The sequence below is a fragment of the Nelusetta ayraudi genome, unplaced genomic scaffold (genome assembly GCF_046127955.1).
Source record: "Nelusetta ayraudi isolate G7.1 ecotype Tasmania unplaced genomic scaffold, CSIRO-AGI_Nayr_v1 ptg000042l, whole genome shotgun sequence".
Classification (NCBI taxonomy): domain Eukaryota; kingdom Metazoa; phylum Chordata; class Actinopteri; order Tetraodontiformes; family Monacanthidae; genus Nelusetta; species Nelusetta ayraudi.
In genome coordinates, this window is record NW_027466092.1 from 11,315,914 (window position 1) to 11,336,311 (window position 20,398).

The 20,398-nt window shown below is 47.3% G+C and overlaps 1 protein-coding gene across 1 annotated transcript; it reads right to left on the reverse strand.

The window, feature by feature from the left end:
* On the reverse strand, window positions 1–9,673 carry LOC142893631 (testicular acid phosphatase homolog). Its single transcript, XM_076034415.1, has 12 exons — window positions 9,334–9,673; window positions 8,306–8,401; window positions 6,526–6,612; window positions 4,966–5,121; window positions 4,635–4,733; window positions 2,161–2,256; window positions 1,544–1,676; window positions 1,213–1,295; window positions 955–1,061; window positions 559–737; window positions 156–275; window positions 1–110 (listed from the first exon to the last, which is right to left on the reverse strand). The coding sequence occupies exons 1-11, from the start codon at window positions 9,421–9,423 to the stop codon at window positions 166–168; spliced, it is 1,236 nt and encodes a 411-aa protein (XP_075890530.1). The 5' UTR covers window positions 9,424–9,673; the 3' UTR covers window positions 1–110; window positions 156–165.
* Window positions 9,674–20,398: the final 10,725 nt, after the last annotated feature.

A 20,398-nucleotide genomic window follows, 5' to 3' on the forward strand; every position in this document is an offset into this window, starting at 1 on the left:
TTAGTGTCTCTTAATAATTTATTCAGTTTGTATCAAAACACATTTTTGCGAAGACTCTAGCACACCTAATCATTAAAAAAGACAGCATGTTACAATGAAGGCGGCTCTCACACTGCAGGAGCACCTTCTTTTTTTTCTTTGACATGATTCTGGTCCACCAGTCCACTAGACCGCTCTGGAGTAATGGGCTCTCCCCCTGTAGACAGCCACTCCTATGCTGGACAATAGCGCCACTGCCAGGACAGCCACGGCCAGTGCAAGAGCAGTAATGACACCTGTGGGGGGTGGAGGGTGGAGGGTGGAGGGAAGTGGGGGGGTGGGGGGGTGGGCACACACAATCCTGTTCAGGCAAACGTGAAAGTGGGACACTTGGATACTTTCCAGAAGGTAAATCCACTGGTTCCCCCAAAGTGGAGCCAGGGACAAACATATTGTCGTCAGACCCCGATGATTCCCAAATATGTGTCAAAGCAGAGGCCATTAAAAAAAAAAACAACCTCCGAGGGCCAGCGGGGGATGGGAGACAGGGGATTTAATGCATTGCATCTGCAGCATCACCTGCGCTCGACCACTTCTTGGAGCCGCACTCGGCCTCCCAGTCGACGGCCGTCACGTCCCGCACCAGCTCGCTGAACACGGCCAGGGGGCACGGGTTCTGCCCTTCGCATCCCGGCAGCGGGTTGGGGTGGGGCTCCTGCCTGGAGTCGTTGCGGTAATACATCCCCAGGGCGTAGGACCTGGTGATTAGCGAGGATTTGCGCACAAAGTTGTGTTACGCAAACAACTCGTGGAATAAATTAGATCACCGTGCGTTCCGGGCGGCGAGCAGGTTTGGGTTTTTGTTTTTTTTTTTTTTTTTTTCAGCAGACTTCTGCCGTTCAACCTAGATGGGTTGATTAAATATGCGGCAAGGGGGCGGAGTGCACGAGGGGCATGCTGACGGGACGTCATTACCCATCATCCTCCTGGTAGAACTCAAAGAGCTGACAGGCAGCGTATGGAGGGAGAATGCCGTCGTACACGTCCAGAGCCGCCTGGAGGGCGATGAGAGTGGAGTCATGCTGCAAGAGAGAGTGCGCAGCACGGCAAGTTACACAAGGAGGGAGACGGAAGGAAGGAAGGAAAGGAGGAGAGGAGAGGTGAGACAGACGTTGGCGAGGAGGGGGGGAGGTGGGAGGGGGGGTTGAGGAGGGTTCTGAACGGTGCACTTACAGCCGAGTACATGATGAATCTGAGGGGGCTCCCTTCCTCTGTGGCCATGGAGAAATTAGACAGGATGGCATTTAGCAGGAGCCCTGGTGAATTAGCACATTGGTGGCTTTGGTGTGAATGAAATTATTGGCCCCGACAGCAAAACGTTTGACCCTATTAAGCACCAAGTCTTCCCGTCACGGTCACCCTGCTGCTAATTGCTCAAATTTGCTCGCGACCCCGCCATTTGCGAAAGAAAAAGAAAAAAAATGTCGAAACAAAGGCGGCGCCGGCAGTCACGCCAGGCTGATCAGCTGATCGCGTCACCGCCAGCAGAGGGTGAGTGGCTCACCTCCCGTGAGCTTGGCCTTCTCTTGGCGCCGGTGGCTGGAGATGCTGTACGTGACCTCGAAGGAAGCCATTCTCCTCAGGGTGTCCTGGACGTCCTGGGTGGCCCAGTGCGGCAGAGTCAGGTTGTGAATCCTCTGCGCCGGGAGAGAAATGAATAAATAAATTGCGCTCATTACGCCGCATCACGCCAATAATCACATTACACAGCTCGCAGATCGCAACAAAAGCGGTTTAAGCGGCCCGCATTTCATCGTTTCCATTATCCCGGCTATTTTTAGCAGCGGTCTGAAGATAACAGATGCTCATTTTGCAAGTGTGAATGAGCACATTCAACCTGGCCTAGAATCCACCCATCCCATAATGCTTTAATTATCATTTCAATATGTTGTCTATTCATGTCTCTGCTGTGCGTGTGAAAAAAAAAAAATGGATTGTCCCACACAGCGCTCGGCCCGGCCCATGGCTCTGCTGCAGATGTGTGGGAGAAAAGCCTCCTCCTCCGCGACTGCAGCAGCTGTCGGTATCAGTAATTAAGCATTTGCACGCCGCAGCGTGGAAGCGCCGGAATGTTACTGTGTACGTGTGTGTGCGTGTCCTTGCTGGGGAACACGAGCCCACCTGACAGTTGAGGGCGTCGTAGACCAGCCACAGTTTCCTGCCGAGCAGTTTTTCGACAGGGTAGCCCGTGTTGTTGGAAAGCGACTCCAAAAAGTGCTGCGAAGATGAGGAAAGAGTAAGAGTGATACACGGTCACCCGCATCTGCAGCTGCACGTCTGAACAAACATAAAAGAAAAAAAGAGGTCTGTATCTAAAATTGCAATGGTCCAACCTTAAAAAGGCCAAAGATTTAGTAACACCTAGTGGTAAGAAGGCATAGTGCAGGCAAATCATATGTATTTTTTAATATTTACACATATATATTGATGTCATATCTGTGCGCGTATATACATAAATATGCAAACATATATACATACACACACATATATAAACATTAACGTGCTTGTCAGTGACTTTCATGCAAGAAAAGCCACCCTGACGTTAATCCTGAGTTTCTAACGTCGTCGCCCAAGTCCGGCGAGTTGTTGCATCTTTGACGACGAGGGTTTAACACTCTCACAGACTTCATCTGCAGTGTTTGTTTCAGCAGCTGTGGCTTCAAGAGCCCCGGAACACATGCGCATTCTGGATTACTGTAAAAACATGGTGGCACCAGATGGCCGCCTCCTTACCGCTCTATGTGCAAACACGCATGCTTACTGTTAGCAAATGTTATGTTATATTATCCAATGCATATATGTATTTTTCCTCCATTTCCTGCAATGCATGCAAATGTCACACTATATTCCTTTATTATTGCTGATTTAGAACCTTTTTATACGTGACATTGATTTTGCTTTGTTTAAAATGCTTTTTTATCTTTGATCTTTTCATCATAACTATCCAGTCCATTTAATGGTAACCATCCAACTGGCAGCTCCATCATATCAACATTTCCCATCTTTAGAATTTATAAATGACACTGCTGAGTTCCTCACACTGTGTGTAGCTCCCGATGGTGCTCAGAGTTCAGTCACTGGTTGAGTGCAGTGTTGGTAGCCTAGGGGATGTACTGCCACTTCCACTGGCCTGACGGACAGTTAAAACATGACAAGCCCAGAATAGCTTTGCTTTTGTTTTTGAAGAATCCACGGCCAACATGGCTGGAAAATCCTTGAAACTGCCTCTGACAGTTCAGCCTGTCATTTCTTCACACTTGACATTCCTTTAAGATGTGATGCTTCCAAAAGCCCTCAATGTCTTTCACCACAGGATGCTTTTATTTATTTATTTTTTTGCAGTCATTCCTTTCTTCTTTCTCTTTTTTAAATTTTCCACACAGGATATGTTCTGTTTCCTGTAGCTTAGCTTGTATATTTAACATTTGTCCAACCAACACGGTAAAATCACGACACCATTTCAGTTCACAGACCCACCATGCAGGTACAGTGCATCCAGCAGAGGGTGTTAAAATTCAGTGCTCCAGGCCTTGGCCTCATCTCCGGCGCCACCTTAATAGGTAGCTCATGGGACTCAGTTTAATTAAAACATGTCTATTGTAATTCTTAATCTAATTCAATCGAGCCGTTAATTAGCATCTCTGAGAATGTGAGAGAAATTGCACCGTGCAGCTTTTTTTTTTTTTCAGAAGCAGCGGAGTCACCGTGCCTGAGAAAATCACTGAGAGGACACGATGTCTCCAGCATAACTAACGCGTCCTCTGGAGGTGCTGATAACGTTGGCACTGGCAACTGCGGGGTGTATATTTCAGCGGCGGCTCAATGTGCACTTTGTGACATTTGTTAATTTTGAAAATGAGGGCACCAGGCAAACTGCGGCTAAATAAGGCGGCTGTATTCCTCTCATCAGTAGCATTTTGGAAAAACAAACATCATTTCTGTCAGGAACAGACAAGGCTAGAGAATGGTGTGCTTTGCTAAAATGAAGCTCTGGTGTTCACTTAAACAGAGTTTTACTGAGCTGAAAAACCTGGAGGGTGATTCAATAAACCCTCAGTCTATTGCATTTAGCTGGACCAATTTGATCTGTTGGAGAGACCGGCCCATGGCTAGCCCACTGTTTATATACACTCACTACAGCCAGTCAAAAGCACAGTGGCGACATGTTCCCCACTGCTGTTTCCTTACAATTGATTAATAGGAAGTACATTCTTCTAGTTGTTATTTAACAACATCCACACTAATCTACTCAACTGTTGTCAACACTTTTTCTATTTATTCACTTTTCTATTCTATTTATAACCACCACTTCTATTCCTTAGTGTTTTGCGGTGCACTGATGAGGGCTGCACCCCACAATCTTGTTGTAATAAAGGCTATCTTATCTTATCTAGTTCTAAATGGCTTGCAGCTCTCATCAGCATTTTCCACAGGAGCTTGCAGCAGTTGTTTTTATTGCAGTTGAAACTCCTTCAACCATGTAAGTGGGATTTGAAAATGTTTTCAGTTGAGCTTCAGAAAGATGGATGAGTGAGAGTTCAGAGCTGAACTTCCACCTCAGATTTCTACATGGCGTTTTCTGAGTGGTTTCTCACCTGGTGAGTCTTGAGGAACTTCTGGTATGGCTGACTCTCAAAGGTCTCAGTCATCAGGCTCTTGAACCTGGGGCAGTCCTTCCCGAACTTCCTCAGCAGCTTTAAGAGAATGGTAACACAACAAGCACGGCGTCAGTGGAAAGCAGCCCTGAAGGTCCACCGGGCGCTGTTAGACGTTCATTCCACACTGTCAAACTCTTGCGGCGAGCGAGCGAGAGGTTCACAGGCGAGGTTAACACAGACAGAAGCAGGGAACAACACAAATTTACTCCTACAAGTTCCCCCACTCCGCTGCGGAGGCAGAAAATATTTATGTGGCTCGGCAGCCCACCTTGTCTTGGGCCCCGGGGACGGTGTGCACAGGAATAGGTCGCCACTGTAACTGGGGCACGATGGGAGGCGGGCGTCTGGCTGGAGGAAACATCCCAGCCAGGCAGGCTTGGGCGCTCATCAGAGTGCGGTCGTGGTCGGTGCTCCGCACGTACAGCTGTTGGGAGAAGCCGTGTTGAGAAGCGTGCGTGGCAGCGGGCCTTGTCGCCAACGCCGTTCCAAGCGAGACCTGCGGGAGTTATTCCGGCCTTTTTATAGAAACATGAAACGTGCATCAGAGGAATCGCATTTGCATCCGCAGAAGCCAGAGACGGAGCGCGTCCTCCTCTCTTTCTATTTTTTTGCGCGATAAATATGCAAGGAAAGAATCGAAGGCACCCGAGCGGAGCCAGAAAGTGTATCATGGGGGAGCTGCATTTCTCCCAAGTCAACCGAGGTATTCCCTTAACGTGAAGGGAAGGGGAGTCAGAAGTGATGCGAACGGATGGGGAGTGGGGGGAGGGGGGGAGGAGGGGGGGGGGGGGAGGTGGGAGGGGTTGCGAGGATCCCTCTTACTGTGATCTTTCCTGACATCAGCCTTCGCTCGTCTGTATCTCTCTGTCACCCTGGGTCAAATTTCTGTGCGCAGTAAATCACGCTGATAAAGTTGGATGTTCCTGTGATGCCGAGAACGTTTCTTAGCCCCTCCCACCGCCCACCCCCCATTTCTTTTTTTTTTTGCACCCCCACTCTCACTTTTTGTCAAATTAAAATAGACACGCGGGGATAGGGGGGAGAAGGAGAAGGGGGGAGGAAAAAGATACGGAGGCGCAAGTTGATGCGGGCAACAAATCACCAAGACAGGTTCTGAAGAGAGTTGTTGCTGTTGTTATCTCTTTAAAGGTAAATCCACGTTGTTTCAGAATCGGAGGGGCGGGGGGGTAAGCGGCACCGAAGGCCGGGATAAAGAGAGAGAGAGGGAGAGGAGAGTGACAAGGGAGGGGTGAGGAGGGGGTGGAAGGAGAAACAAGGACAACGAGTGGAAAGACAACAGAGGCAGGCGAAGGGAAATGACAGAATGCTGAGCGTGCAGCCCGTGGCCACACTGAAGCAACATGCATGCTGCCAACCGTACTGTACACGGGGCCCGGGGGGTGAGATTAGCCCACATATAAAACACATTACAAGGCCAGGCCAGTGATATAACCAATATGAGTCACGCTCATTAACCGTGTTGTTACAGTCATTACAGATGGTGGCTGGCCACACATGAGCCTGATTGCGCATGTTTGGACAAGCACGGCGGCGTCATTAGTCGTCGTTGGTCGAGAGAGAGAGAGAGTGAGGGAGAGAGAGAGAGTGGGAGAGAGAGAGAGAGAGGGAGACAGAGAGAGTGAGGGAAAGAGAGAGAGCGAGAGAGAGAGAGAGAGAGAGAACAAGAGAGTTCTTATAGAGGGCAAGGGGCCGGGAGGTACGAGGCCGAGGAAGTGCAGGGAGGGGAGGGGAGGGAGGATGGGGGAGGGGAAGGAGGATTCACATGCACACACTCGCACGCACGTAGCGGAGCAGCAGCAGCACCGACCTCTCTGCCGCTGTAGTCGTCGCTCAGGAAGCCGCTGTAGCGCCGCCTGAGAAACCTGCCCAGCTCAAACTGTTGCCTCATGCCGAGCTGCAGGAGAGGAGGCCACAATCAGAGACCAGCATCTGAACGCTGCTGGAAACAATCTTCAGTGTGATTCTGAATGTGATTTTTTTCAGCGATCTAATTCTAACCCGTTGTGAAGTGCTATGAGTTGCAATCGTTGTTTTGTGCAGTACAAACAAAATTATTATTATAGAAAAGTCTGAAGTTGTACTACCTTCCATCTTAACTCGTGTGTAGCAGATTAGCAATTATACAAGCACCTCCTTAGGTCTGAATAAAACAGTATTTATAACAGTATTCAAATATTTATCTCCCACATGTTTGGAAACATGTCACAGGCTCGAGAGCCGACACCGGTCGGAAGTGTTGTCACTTAATTAACCTGGCAGAGGCGTCACTGGTGTATCACTCAGGCTATTTGTTACATCATAAAGGGCTGATTTTTTTTTTTTTTTCAGCACACACTTTCAGAGAAAGGGAACAAGCAAAAGAAGTAAAGGATGGACTCTTTTTCATTTCTTGGAAGTTTACTGACCTTTAAGAAAGGGGTGAGACAAAATATCGATGCAACACCAGAATCAATCACCAGCACCAACTATAGATATTCTAATTCATAAAAACACGGTCACTGTCAGCAGTTTTCCCTCTTCCAGACGCTGCTACGCCATGGCACCTAAACGGAGAGCTAAACATGTCAATATGGGACATTGGTGCGGAAGTTAACAATATTGACAATCACATAATTGCTGTACTGTGATATTTTTTATCGTGGGCTGTATTATATTGTATTGCACTTGTGATTCCCACTCCTACTTAAGATTCCTACAGATCTTTATTTTCCATCCTAAACTCCAGTGCAGCCTCTCACATCTAATCGTTACTGTTAAAATGTCTCTCTGTTAACAGCTGCCAGCAAAAGAATAACAGATTTTCTGGTTTCTCTGGACGTGAAAAATGCGAAATATGTGGTCTCAGATGGACCCGAAGCCACAAGTTCTGGCTGGAGGTGAGGGCACTGACCTCGCAGTACCCTTTGTGACATCACAAGGAGCTGACTTCTGGAATTGCATGCAGTTTTCTGGAGACGTGCAGATTATTGGTGGAACACCTTGGTAAAGTAAGTAACGCATCATTTGGGACGTTTGATTGGAAGATTTATTTCACTACTCCTTAATATCAGATTTTGCCCTCTCTATGGGCGCCGCCAGAGCCGCACACAATATATTTATCCACTGTAAACTGGATAACAACCTGAAAATAGAACGGTGTCACAGCAGGAGGGAATTTAATTAAAAGTCAGCAACATGATTTTCCTCCACCTCAGGCATTTACAGTATTTTGCAAAGCTTCTTCAAGGTCAAACCTGAACCGAAATGTACTGTATTTACTGTACTGTAGTTGCGTATCATGTAGTATTATTGTTTTTTATGCCATTGTTTTACCGCATCATTGATACACAACAACATTGGATTGCATTTGTATTCGGAATATAGGTGAACTATTTAATAATTTGTTTTGCAGGCAAAATCAGTTTTGTTTGGTTGTTGTCACCTTTGCTCAAATGTTGCAATGAGATCACGTATATATATTTGGGCTGATTTTGCATGTTTACATTGTTTGTAAATGGGTATTTCTGATCTGGGTATTTCTATCCCGAGTACAAGCAAAGAGGGTGATCTCTAAAAATGACTCAGCCACTCAGCATCACACTCGATACCTCAGTCAGCTGTCCGAAACCCTGAGCCCACACTTTCTCCCCGTGCGGGTCCCTGGGATATGACCCGATCGGCGATCGATCACCATGTCTGAACACCTGAAAGTCAGAACAGAGATCTCGTCTCGGTCACATGGATACAGTTTCGCTCTGAGAGAAATGCAGCCGGAGCCAGGGCAGGATTTAGAGACAGGGGAGGAGTCGACTTGGTGACATCATCGGGTTCCGTCGGCATCATCAACCCGAGGACTTGGTTTTTTTTGAGGGGGTGAAATGACACACTTGCTGATTAAGCAGGATTACAGGCACGTGTCAGTGACTCAGCACTGAAAACAAACCTTGAACAAGCAGCAAAGCCAGAGTTTCCAAAGTTAAGCACAGTCATCGTCATTTGTGATGCATACAAAATAAACTTTGCGAGATAAAGAAGAGCTGGAACGGACCAATGTCGAAGCGCATTACTCATCCAAGTGAAAATTCAAAATGTTTTTCCATTAAAAGTGAAATTTCATCGTCAAGGCTCTGAAGCTTATTGTGAAACAGGATCTTAGTCACAGCGTGACGAGCTAAAAAGATAATACTAACTCTTTTACTTAGTTAAAGTAACATGGCAAAAAAAAAAAAAAAAAAAAACATACACACAACAGCAACATGTGAGGTCGAAGGTAGCAGATAAATTAAGCAATGCATATTTCATTACATGGAATAAAAGGCTTTTGACGTGATTCCCAATGTGTTTTGCTCTAGTGTGGAGGAGATATATGCAAAGAGGTTTATGGACAAAGTAGTAATGTCTGGGGGAGATACACTCGGCCCTGTTGGAGGCTCCCAGTAATCCTCTGTGACATAAATGTGTAAATGTAACAACTCTCGGAGGAGCAGAGTAATCGGCGGCAAACGTACAGTGGCGTCACCCTTCACGCGATCCGAAGCGACTCGCGGATAAGATTCAAAAGAGCGGCGGTCGGATAAATCTTATTAGCACGAACGGATGAAGGGGGGGGGGGGGGTGCAGCGGCGAGCGGACTTACGGCGACGACAAACTTGAGCACTCGACAATGCAGCGAGCCGACGCAGCACAGGACAAGGAGGCAGCAGAAAGTTTTGTGGAGCCTCCGCATCTTCTTACCCCCGTGTTGTCAATCTAGGGAGGGGAAAGAAACATAAGGACCAGCAATGAACGCACACACTGAGACACAGGCACACACACTACACTTAAAAATGCATTTTATGTTGTTTAGTTGCTGTTGAGTGGCTGCTAAGGCCTCAAAGTGAGTTTGTTGCGGCTTCAATTGCTGTTGTCAAACTATGCGTCCCTCAACTTCCTTGACGGCTATCGACCGCTTGGCTGCAAGCCCCTGGAGTCCAAGATGGCGGCCCATTCATTTCAATCGCTGGTACCGTGGAATATATTAAAAAATAACTGGATACCGGACTGGCGCCGATTATTTTTCTAGTGGCCACTCGAGGTACTGCAGAAAAATATCTCATGGGCTCAAAAAGCCTTTTGCCCATAGATCGCAATACAAAAATAAACGCCTGCAAAACGGCCTACGGGACGACTGCGACCTGAAACGCGGATAACAGCAAATCGTCCTATTACAGATTTTTCAGTCATGGTCTTGTAGACTTTCAAAAATAGTATAAAAGGCAGAAAATCAGCAGAAAAGAGTTTAATCACAGCGTCAATACGTGTTGCTGTGTTTAGGCTCTTTCTGATGTATCACGGGAGTTACAGCGGCATGGTGTGAAGTGCGCATCAGGCCATCAGAGTCCAAGATGGCGGCCCATTGATATCAATGACGTTGCTCACCAAGCGCATACGCCAAAAAAGTTCATGACTTCCGCATTAATGGGCCCATAGAGCGTGCACAGTTGTGTCACTTCGCATCACGTCTCTGTAACTCACATGATCTATTTGGCCATTCAGAATGATTCTGGACAACGTCACTTACAGACACGTCAGGACGGAGCCAATCAGAACAAGCTGAGACGTACGTACGTCGTGAAGTCACGCTGGGTATAAAGTCTTTTCTGGTGATTTCCTGGCCTTTATCATTTTTTTAAACAAGACCATAACTGAAAAATCTACAACGATTTGCTATGAATCGCGTTTCAGGTCACAGTCATCCAGTCAGCTGTTTTAAAGGCGTTTCTTTTTGTGTTGCGGTCTTTGGGAAAAATGCTTTTTGGTTCGATGGGATTTTTTTGCTGTAGTACCTCGAGTGGCCATTGGGAAAAATCGGTGCGCTGTCATATTGCCAGTCCGGTATCCAGTTCTTATAATGCATCCATGATGCGCATGCTCTGCGCGCCCACTAATGAGGAAGTCAAAAACTTTTTGGGCGTACGCGCTGGGTGAGCAACTTCATTCAAATGAATGGGCCGCCATATTGGAGTCTGGGGGCCTGCTTGGCACTGAAGACGGCGCGAGGCAAACGTAGCCGCGGCACGTGGCTGTGGAGGAAGTGGTCCTTGAAATTAACAGTGCCTTTGGCGTCGGGGAGGAGTTCAGGCTCCAGTACAAAGATAAAGACTTTGGTAATTAATTTTTTTGTGAACCTCCTCTCAGCCACCGCAGTGCACTGACGGCCGAAGTACTTTGAGGGTTGTTCACTTGGCTGCCGCGGCTGACTGCTGGCTCTGGCCTGGGCCCTCGGCCCCGCCCACTATAGATAGTTTTTTTTTTCCCATTTAGACATGCAGACCAGCACGTCACACACTTGCGGTTATTTTTAGATGTTTTATTGTGTAACGTTTTGAGAGATGCTCTGTTTTATGTTAATAAAGTTGAATGATTTATGTGATTTGTTACGTAAATTATTAAGAAATCCAAATGGCGGCTATCACTCGAATCCATCTCAGTTGGTTTTTTTCCCTCTCAGAACATTTATTTTTGATGGAGAGCATCAGTTCTGGATGGGACGGTAGCAGATGTCGGCGCTGTGGAAGTTCCAAAATACCTGAGAAGTGTCACCTATGAGTGTGTGACGCTTCCACATTCATTGTGTCAGATTTTTTGGACTAATGTGTTTCAAAATAAATTGACATGACAAGGACTGTTTGGCACAAGTCATACAGAAAATTAAATTTCACTATTTAAGTTTGTAAAATTATGAATTGTGTTAATGATAATACATTTGTACATCTCTGAGATACATTTTTTGGATATCTTCACAATCCGGCTTCACGGCTTCCTGTAGGTAGAAGTGATTGAGTTTTGCATTTTGTTTTCTTTTAGTTTTTTGAATATTCCCATTTTTGAATAAATATAGATACTATTATTTATTTTAACTGAAACTGAGAGGTTGAATATACAAGAGTGGTCAATATGTATTTGAAACTTTGGATATGAACTGTAAAAGCACATCATCGCTACATCCATCTCCCAAATTACTTATTAAATCATTAAAAACATTACATTTGACCAATGAATTGACCAACCATGCTTCAAACAAATTTCATCACTGTGGTTATAAAACCATTGACATTCTGATGCAACAGAAGCACATGAATCTTCAAAAGAAATTTGGCCAAAATGTTTTCTTTCTTTTTTTTTTAGCACAATGAAAGAGACTTTGTTCTCACTCTGCACTTAGGATAAATGGGAACATCATTACAGGAGGTAAAAGTGATTACATGTACAACAACCAAAGGCCTTGTCAAAAAAGATCCAGCACATTTAAGGAAAAAGTGCAAGCACAAGCACTTACCTCAGCACGCGTGTTCACACATTTTGCATTTCTGGTGCACAGCGTTGCAGAGCGAGCCGTCCCGAATCTTCACTCATACTCGGATTGACAACGAGTGCCGGAGGGGGAAGAGCTTTTATAGGCGTGTTTCTGGACCCTGTAACTCACTACCTCCGTATCTGCATGGAGGATCTCTTATCCCAGACTGGAGTCCATCAGGAGGGAGGACCTCCTGTCTCAGCTCGGTGCCCACGCATCAGAGTCAGCTTTACCGAAATATCAAAATATTTAAAAAGAAAACTTTCAAGAGAACCAAGTTAAGATGCACCAATAAGCTTCTGAAATCGCACTCCCACGCACACAAAACACACACTCACTCTTGCGCGCTCACACACCGGGCCTGGAGGCCATAAACATTCATTACGATGTGCTATGTCATCCGCCGTGGGTTTGGCCTCAAAATTACAGGGCCCAGAGTGTTTTCCCTGACTCGACACGCGAGTAAGTATCTGTTAGTATCAAAGCAGCTTTATGGGACACAACAGGATTAGCGAGTGTGAAGATTTAGTGCCATACAAGGCTGACATCATCGTCGATAAGCGGCGCGAGATAGCATCTATTGTCATGCCACGCAGTGTAGTCTGCGCCGAGGTGGATTGTTGCTAATAAGACGTAAGTCATGTTGATCTAAAGAGAAAAAAAGAAAGAAAGAATAAAGAACGTGTGTATATGATCCCGCAGAGACAAGTCGGGCTGGAAGCCCCAGTGTGTAGATTTGGCATAATGGGAAAAACATATCACAGCGTTGATCACAGCACTTTCAGTGACTTTGTCTATTTTGTGATTCCGTTTCATGTCTTTAGAATTTTACACTCGGGTCCTTTAAAGGAGGTCGTTTCAAATCCAGTCAAGCAAAAGTCACTCGGCTGATGCGAACGAAAGGAAAAAACAAAAAACAAATGGCACAGTTCAATATTTCCCTCTGTCAACAGTTTTCGTGTTTTTCGCCTGATGTATTTAAGACCTCCGTGCCCCAGCAATCCATCATCAGCATGGAAAACACATAATTACACGCGGAAACATGTTGTGCTACTGTAAGTACTCGGCAGCGCGGAGCTGAATCTGCGCTGAAAACAGCCCTCCGCTTTCTCCCGGTCCGCCCCTGTTTGGCGGGGATCGAAAATAGAAAATGTCGCGGGGAAAATTATCGGGCGTCCTTTATTTTAATGAGGCCTCATATTAATGGCATGTTTTTAAAAATGTATAACCTCAGTAAGGGCCGGGGAGAGCATATGGAGGGCTGGGCTTTTTTTGGTTTTTCAGCAAGAATAACCCCATTTTCTCCAAGTACAGTGTGCATTTGAGCAACTTTACTATTCTTATATATAATGATATAATATATCATTATATATAATAATAATAATAATAATAATAATAATAATTATTATTATTATTATTATTATTATTATTATTATTATTATTATTATTATTATTATTATTATTATTATTATTGCTACCTGTCCCTTTTGCATGCTAAGTACATAAGCCAAAGCTTTCTTATACCTGATGTGGTTGCAGCATGAAATGTCGTGGTGGGAGCGGGAGACAAAAGTACTTGCTTGGTTACCTTCAACCAACATGCGGATCATCCCCTCCATGGCTGTGACGGCGAGCGGATTGCTCTGGATATGCACACTAGCCCGCGCACACACGCACACACACATGCACGAGGCACAGCTGGTACAGGTCGCCTTTGATAAAGCCGCTGCATCTTCACAAATGGGTCAGTGAATCCACCTGCACTGACTGACTGACGTATCGCATGTATTACTCGAGGGTCCTGGCGGGGGACAAGAGAGGAGTTGGACCACATGGTGCCGAAACACACACACACACACACACACACACACACACACACACACACTTCTGCTGTGGAGAACCTGACAGTTGATACACAGCCAATAGTTCACCGGTGGGTCACTCACTGACTTTTTACACTGCATCTTGCCACTCGCAAACATCTCCGTCCGCATCCATCCATCCATCCATCCAATCTGTCCATCTATCCATCCATCCATCTATCTGTCTACCCATCCACCCATCCGTCCGTCAGTCCATCCAACAATCGATCCTTCTCCCCAAGCAGCTGTTATGTATGTATATATGTATGTATATTTATAAATACATACATATGTATGTATATATACACACAAATATATGTATGTGTGCATGTGTGTGTTTTGTCTTTGTTGAAATAATTGCAGTGATTTTCAAGACCGTTGTCATGGCAACACAGAGGGATGATGCACATTGACAGAAATCCGTTGCAGGGCGACGGAGAGACTGAAAACAAGAGGAGCAGGTAATCGCGTTGGTTGGGTGTGGGCGCGCTGGGGTTTTGTTTTTAGTTATTACTTATTTTCATTTTCATTTTTTTTCCCCCAGGATAAAGCGGCGATGCTGGTGGCGCTGCCAGCCGCAGCAGGTGTGACTGTGTGTGTGTGTGTGTGTGTGTGTGTGTGTGTGTGTGTGTGTGTCCCGCATCTGATGCAATGAATGGACGGGTGATGAACAGCGTGGGACGACTCGGCCTGATAGAACCAAGGCCAAGATCAGCGATGAACAGTTCCGAGTCTACTGCGAGCAGGGGAGAAAGGCTGGGGAGGGGGGGCAGGTGGAGGGGGGAGGGGGCAACAGGGTGAAGAAGAAAGCGGGGGTGCTATTTTAGTCTGGGCGTTGTCATGGAAACTGCAGCCTCACTACAAATGGAGACATACAGGAGACGCGGCGATCGTCAATCAAGCGCCGTGCGTAGGGGGCCCAGCGTGTGGCGCTCTATGTAGACGCGGCGGCGGCGGCAGCGGCGGCGTCCGAGGCCTCTCGACGCGGCGCCGACCTCCTTCCGGAAGAGCCGCGCGGCCACCCACGGCCGGGGACAGGGAGGGCGCCCACGCCATCTCCTCGCGGGGGCTGAATGTCAGTTGGAGGGGTGGAGGGAGCAGAGGGCGGGGCCGTGGGGGCGGGGCCTCAGCAGTGGGGGGCGGGGCCTGAGAGACACTTCGCCTCTACGTCTTTTTAATTAACAGTCTTTTCCACGCTCCCGTCCTCTCCTCCTCCTCCTCCGCTCGGCTCATCTCTCTGTCTGCCTCCCTCCTCTGTCCCCTCCCTCCCTCTATCCCTCTCACCCCCCTCTCGGCCTCCTCCTCCGCCCCACGTGCACGCGCGCACAAACACACAGAACACACGCGTGCGCGCACTCACGCCTCCCCTTTCCCGCGCTCTGAAGGACGGAGGTATTCCCACATTTCTCCGTTGCTATAGCAACACCGCAGCGAGAACAGGAAGGAGAGGACGCAGGCGGGGGGGGGGGAGGGATGGTGTGTGTGTGGGGGGGGTGAGACATGGCGGTGGGGCTGAGGAAGGGGGAGCAGCCGAGGATGAGGGGATGATGTGTGAACGCCGCTAATGCTAACGGCAGCAGCAGAGGTGCAGCCGAGTGTTGGTGAATTCCCCTCTCGCTGCTGCTGCTGCTGCTGCTGCTGAATAAATAAATAAATAAATCGCATGTCACATCCACATTAGCATAATTGCCTGTGGGAATCTATTTGTGTGTGTGTGTGTGTGCGTGTGTGTGTGTGTGTGTGTGTGTGTGTGTGTGTGTGTGTCTGCGGTCACTGATCTCTCCCACAGAATGAGCCATGTTTCCCATCAGCCATTTCAATCTTTCTTCCCTTTCTCTCTCTCTCTCTCTCTTCACACCCCCCCCCCCCCCCCCCTCCGTGACATTGACCAATGCCGCATCATCTGCCGCCTGCATCATCAGATTCCGGTCACTTCCTGGCCATCGTCTGGAAGCGACCGGAAGGTTCAGCTTGGTCCCGGACGAGCTGAACTTTAAAACAAAAACTTTAAACAAAAACCTTTTTTCAAAACGTTCAGCTGGTTGTAAATCGAGGTTGGGGGTTGGACGACGAGAGGCGGAGCAAGGGGGCGGGGGGGGGGGGGGGTGTCACATGACAAGAAGATGTGCCTTGATGGAAGGTGCAAAGGAAGCGATCCGAAGGCCCCGCGGCTGTTTCCTGTCGGTGTCGTCATCCCAGCCAGTTCAGTTCAGCCGCTTCCATCTCGTGATCGCTGGAAGTCACATCCAACACACTGCCATAAGTGGTGTTGCATCAAATTTCCAACATGTAAAGATTTGTTGGCGGGCAGATGATGGTTCTATGATTCCCCCCCCCCACCACTCCACCTCCTCCTCCACCCCCTGGTGGGTCGATCTTGCCGAGCCACACAGATACGCATCACGATGGAAGGAAAGTATTGCGTTGTGTTGTGCGTGCGCCCCGAACGCAGACGGATGTTTGAGCTGCTCGGCGAACAAGCCGCCGCCTGTCGGCCGTCTCTGCCGTCCGTCTCTGCCGTCCGTCTCTGCCGTCCTCCGCGCTCAATCAATAACTCATCTCTTGATGTCAATATTGTCATCCCCCATGGGGCGAAAACGTCCTTCTTTAGGACAAAAGGGGAATGCGCAAGATAGCTGGGCTGGACGGGTTGGGGGTGGGGTGGGGGCAGAGATGAGTAAGCCTCCTGTTCATCATGTGTTGGCCAACCTGTGCCGGGAAATCCCCCCCCCCCTTTTTCCCTCATGATCCTCGTCCAGCGTCAAACCTCATGATACATGATGAGCAAGGCTGGCTTATGTGGATTCTTCTTTTTTGTTTTGTTTTTTGTCTACTTACATCTTAAAAATGCGTGTTTCCAATGTGCAAAAAAAGATCAAAAAATCTAATTTTTAAATCTTATTTTTAAATGTTCCTGTTTAGCAAAGATCTTTAATTGGCTCCAGCCTTAAGTTCTCGAAATTCAAAGAGCAGGTCAATATAATGTGATATAAATGTGTGTGTGTGTGTGTGTGTGTGTATATGTATATACACATATGTATATATGTATATTACGATTGGATTCCTCTCAACCTATTATTTGCTCTTTCCCTCAATCGTGATCTTGTTTTTATGGAACTTCAGGATCCAGCAGGCATGCTGAAAATCACAGGGAATCGTTTTTGTTTTTTTTTGTTTTTTTTCTGGGGCAGAAACTGATTGCAGTGGTTTAGCAGTTAGTAGTTAGTAGGCCCAGGACCCGTTGGCTGGGGCTGCAGGCGAGGCAGTGATAGAAAACAGACAGAAGGATACAATCAAATTTTGTCCCTTACAGGAAGAAAAATCTTGAGCAGAAAAAAAATAAATCAAAGAACACATCATGGAATATGCAAATACGCTACTCCCCCCCCCCCTTCTTTTCCAAGAGTTTTGTGTAAAGCACATCCAGCGCTGCTTCCTGTGGCTTCGCACAGGCGTGAAAGGACCAATCCTCTGGTGCGCTTTCCAGAAAGGCGACCGAACGCCGTGCTTCCCGAAATAGTAAAACTATTCCTTGGAGTTGCACAGCCGCGTATGTGAGTATTACTCGAGCCATCGAGTCGGTGAAGATGGATGCATAATTCAGAGAGCCATAAAGAGCAAAACGTGTCACAACATTACGGATGCTAAGTAAAAAATTAAAAAAAAATCATTGCTCATCATCATTCTGTAACTGCAGTTATGGAGAATCAATAGCCAAGTAAGTGTGATAACCCAACAACATCAACACAGCCGCCTGCAAGGCCTGTTTGTGTGTAGGAAGCCGTGCGCTTGGGGAACAATTTGTGACATATTTCCCCCCTCAGTAATTACGCAGGAAGTGCCTCCTCATAATTTATGCTGCAAACCAAATATTCACAGGAAAGCGACTTCCTTAAATCACGTCTTCCTGCACTGACGATTGCCGGGGAAAATCCTTCCTTAAAACTATTTCTGGTGATTACAGAGCGTCACGATGAAGCTCGCTGTGCAATGCAGTTTTTCTTTTGTTTTGTTTTTTGAGCAGAAACTCAACATCAAGAGGGTGACATCCTTGTGTCCGACCCACAGCCGCAGGTCGCTAATCTGAGAAACATGCAGAAGCTTCTTCTTCTTCTTCTTCTTCTTCTTCTTCTTCTTCTTCTTCTTCTTCTTCTTCTCCTCGCTTCTTTCTTTCTACATGGTGAGCGATGCTCACGAAGGGAAAGAAAAGCCATTCCTTGTGTCGTATGAACACGCATATAAATAATTCCATGAATAAATAACAGTCGTCGCTCTCGGGCACAAGGGAAGGGAGAAATGTCACACACCATGAAGGCCTGGCATAACTAATCCAGGAACAATCTAGGGCCCCACACACACACACACACAGAACACAGCCTCAGTGGTTCACACACAGCTGTATCAGATCAGCAGTATTTAGCGGAAAAAAGCGGAACATTTTTTTCTCTCCCTTTTTTCCGGGTGACGTGCCCTGTCGGTGAGGTTGACTGCTCTATCGGCTTGAGTGATATCCCCAGAAGAGGCCAGGAGCTGTTGCTGCACAATGCTACAGAGAGGCCCCGTTAGAAAGTAACACAACACGGCAACCGGTGTGGCACATTCTCTCGTTCTCTATCTCGATTATTCATTTGAAAAGGGGAAGAAACAATATTCCTGAGCCAGCGGCTCGCTGCAGTGCTCTTAATGATAATGGTAGAAGAGAAGGGTTTCCAAATATAGACGGGGGGAGGGGGGGGGGGAAAACAAAAGCAAAGTGAGCTCACTACAGTGAGAAAGCCCTCCGAGAGCGGCGGCTCATAATTCGCGCAGCACAGTTCCGTGTAATAACAGTCAAAATCTGAGTCTTCAAACAAACCGCAGAATGGAAATCAAAAGGATTCAAGCTCGTTTTTTTTATGCTTCTTACGTGAAATAAAGTCCAAACTGGGTCACTGTGTCCTCATACTTCCTGTGATTCTTTGGTTTCGAAGGCTGAGCGAAGCCTGCTTACAACTGCTCGCGTTCCATTGTCATAAAAACAGATAGCGAACATAAATTTGCACACTTGTGTCAGTACACTCGAATGCAGCAACAGTATTGTCCCAGATCGGCCAGATCTGAAGGTTTTGCACCTACCAATGGTGCTGATGGCTGACAACTAGCGGCTGCATTTAATGAATACTTACAATCTGGCCTGCTGAAAAAATGTTCAGAACTCAAGATGACAATTTATCAGGGGTAAATGTCTGAAAATCACATGCTGCAAGATCGATTCCTGATTAAAAAAAACAAACAACAATGTGCGCTAGCTGCACTTAAGCTAGTGTGACAGTGGCGGTCCTGTCACTTTGCCTTCAATTGAACGTGCGCCCTGGCTACTTGGGGATATCCCTTTGGCCGAATGGTTAAGCGCGCATGGCTAGCAGGAGTCTGGGATTTGAAGCTCGCCCCGGCCCTCTGCGCCTTGCCACACTAGCTAGTGGTGGTTTCTGACAAATGCTAGCACGCTAATGTTAGGCCCAGAAACAATGGTAGCTAACTGTCAACAGTACGCATACACAAAAATGACACAAGGTCTTCATTTCAAAATTTGCTACCACAAACGTGACGTTTCATGAGAGTCTATTTTTCTACACTCACTCGCATCTGGAACATACAAGTGTGTCCGGGTTAGCATACAAAGTAGCAGGACACCACTGCCAAATACTTCCCTTCTTTAGCAAATCACAGAGCGCCGTCACGCCCGCCACGTTTGTGTTAAACACGTTCTCTTTTCCCCCCTCCCATACGGCCTCTTAATTGCAGAGCTGCAAGAGTCGCCCCCCCCCCCTCCCTGTTTTTCACGGTGCCTCGATCAGCGCGGATGCAGCCCACAGACTCTGACACCTCTGCTTCACAGCGGAGTTTATGTTGTGTCAGGTTCCCCACAGACTCGGCAGTCTGTCTTTGGGCTTGGGGGAGCTGCCAGGGAATCCCTGGAGGAACACGCAGCTGGAAGGTTATTGAATTTGAAGGGGAAAAGACAGCGGAGGGAAGAGGAGAGGATAGTGCAGCCACGGAGGGGAACGACTGCGGCGGGGGCCGTGCAAAGGGATGCAGAGATGTACTGCACGGGGAGTATGCTAGTTCTTTTTTCTTTTCTTTTTTCCCGTCCCAAGCTACATCAGCCTCTTGTTGTCTTTTAAAAAAAAGGCTTCATGGTTTTGACTTACAAGAGGCAATGCAAATAAATACACCTCCTGTGCACGTACATGCATGTATGCGCTGCAGGGGCTAAAACTGGGCGCCTTGGAGCTCAGCTAACATCACGTTACATCCAGGCCCGGATGACAGAATGCTCTAAATATATTTGCACTTTTCTTTGATCTTTACCGCATAATAACGTATCTGCCCCAGCCCCCTTCCACTCTCTCTCTCCCGCCTACCCTCCCTTCCCCCCTCCCCCCACTCCTTGCTGCATGCACACTCTTGGCTCGCTTCTCACACCCTTCCACCCCCTTCCCGACTTCATACGAGCGTTATAC

Bases quoted from the DNA above. Each gene is read 5' to 3' on its own strand.
- LOC142893631 (XM_076034415.1), bottom strand. From the start codon at position 9,423: ATGCGGAGGCTCCACAAAACTTTCTGCTGCCTCCTTGTCCTGTGCTGC. The intron at 1,677-2,160 runs GTGGGCTCGTGT...CTCCCGGCGCAG, and splicing joins ACGACGCCCTCAACTGTCAG to AGGATTCACAACCTGACTCT. The intron at 738-954 runs GTAATGACGTCC...GCTAATCACCAG, and splicing joins TTCTACCAGGAGGATGATGG to GTCCTACGCCCTGGGGATGT.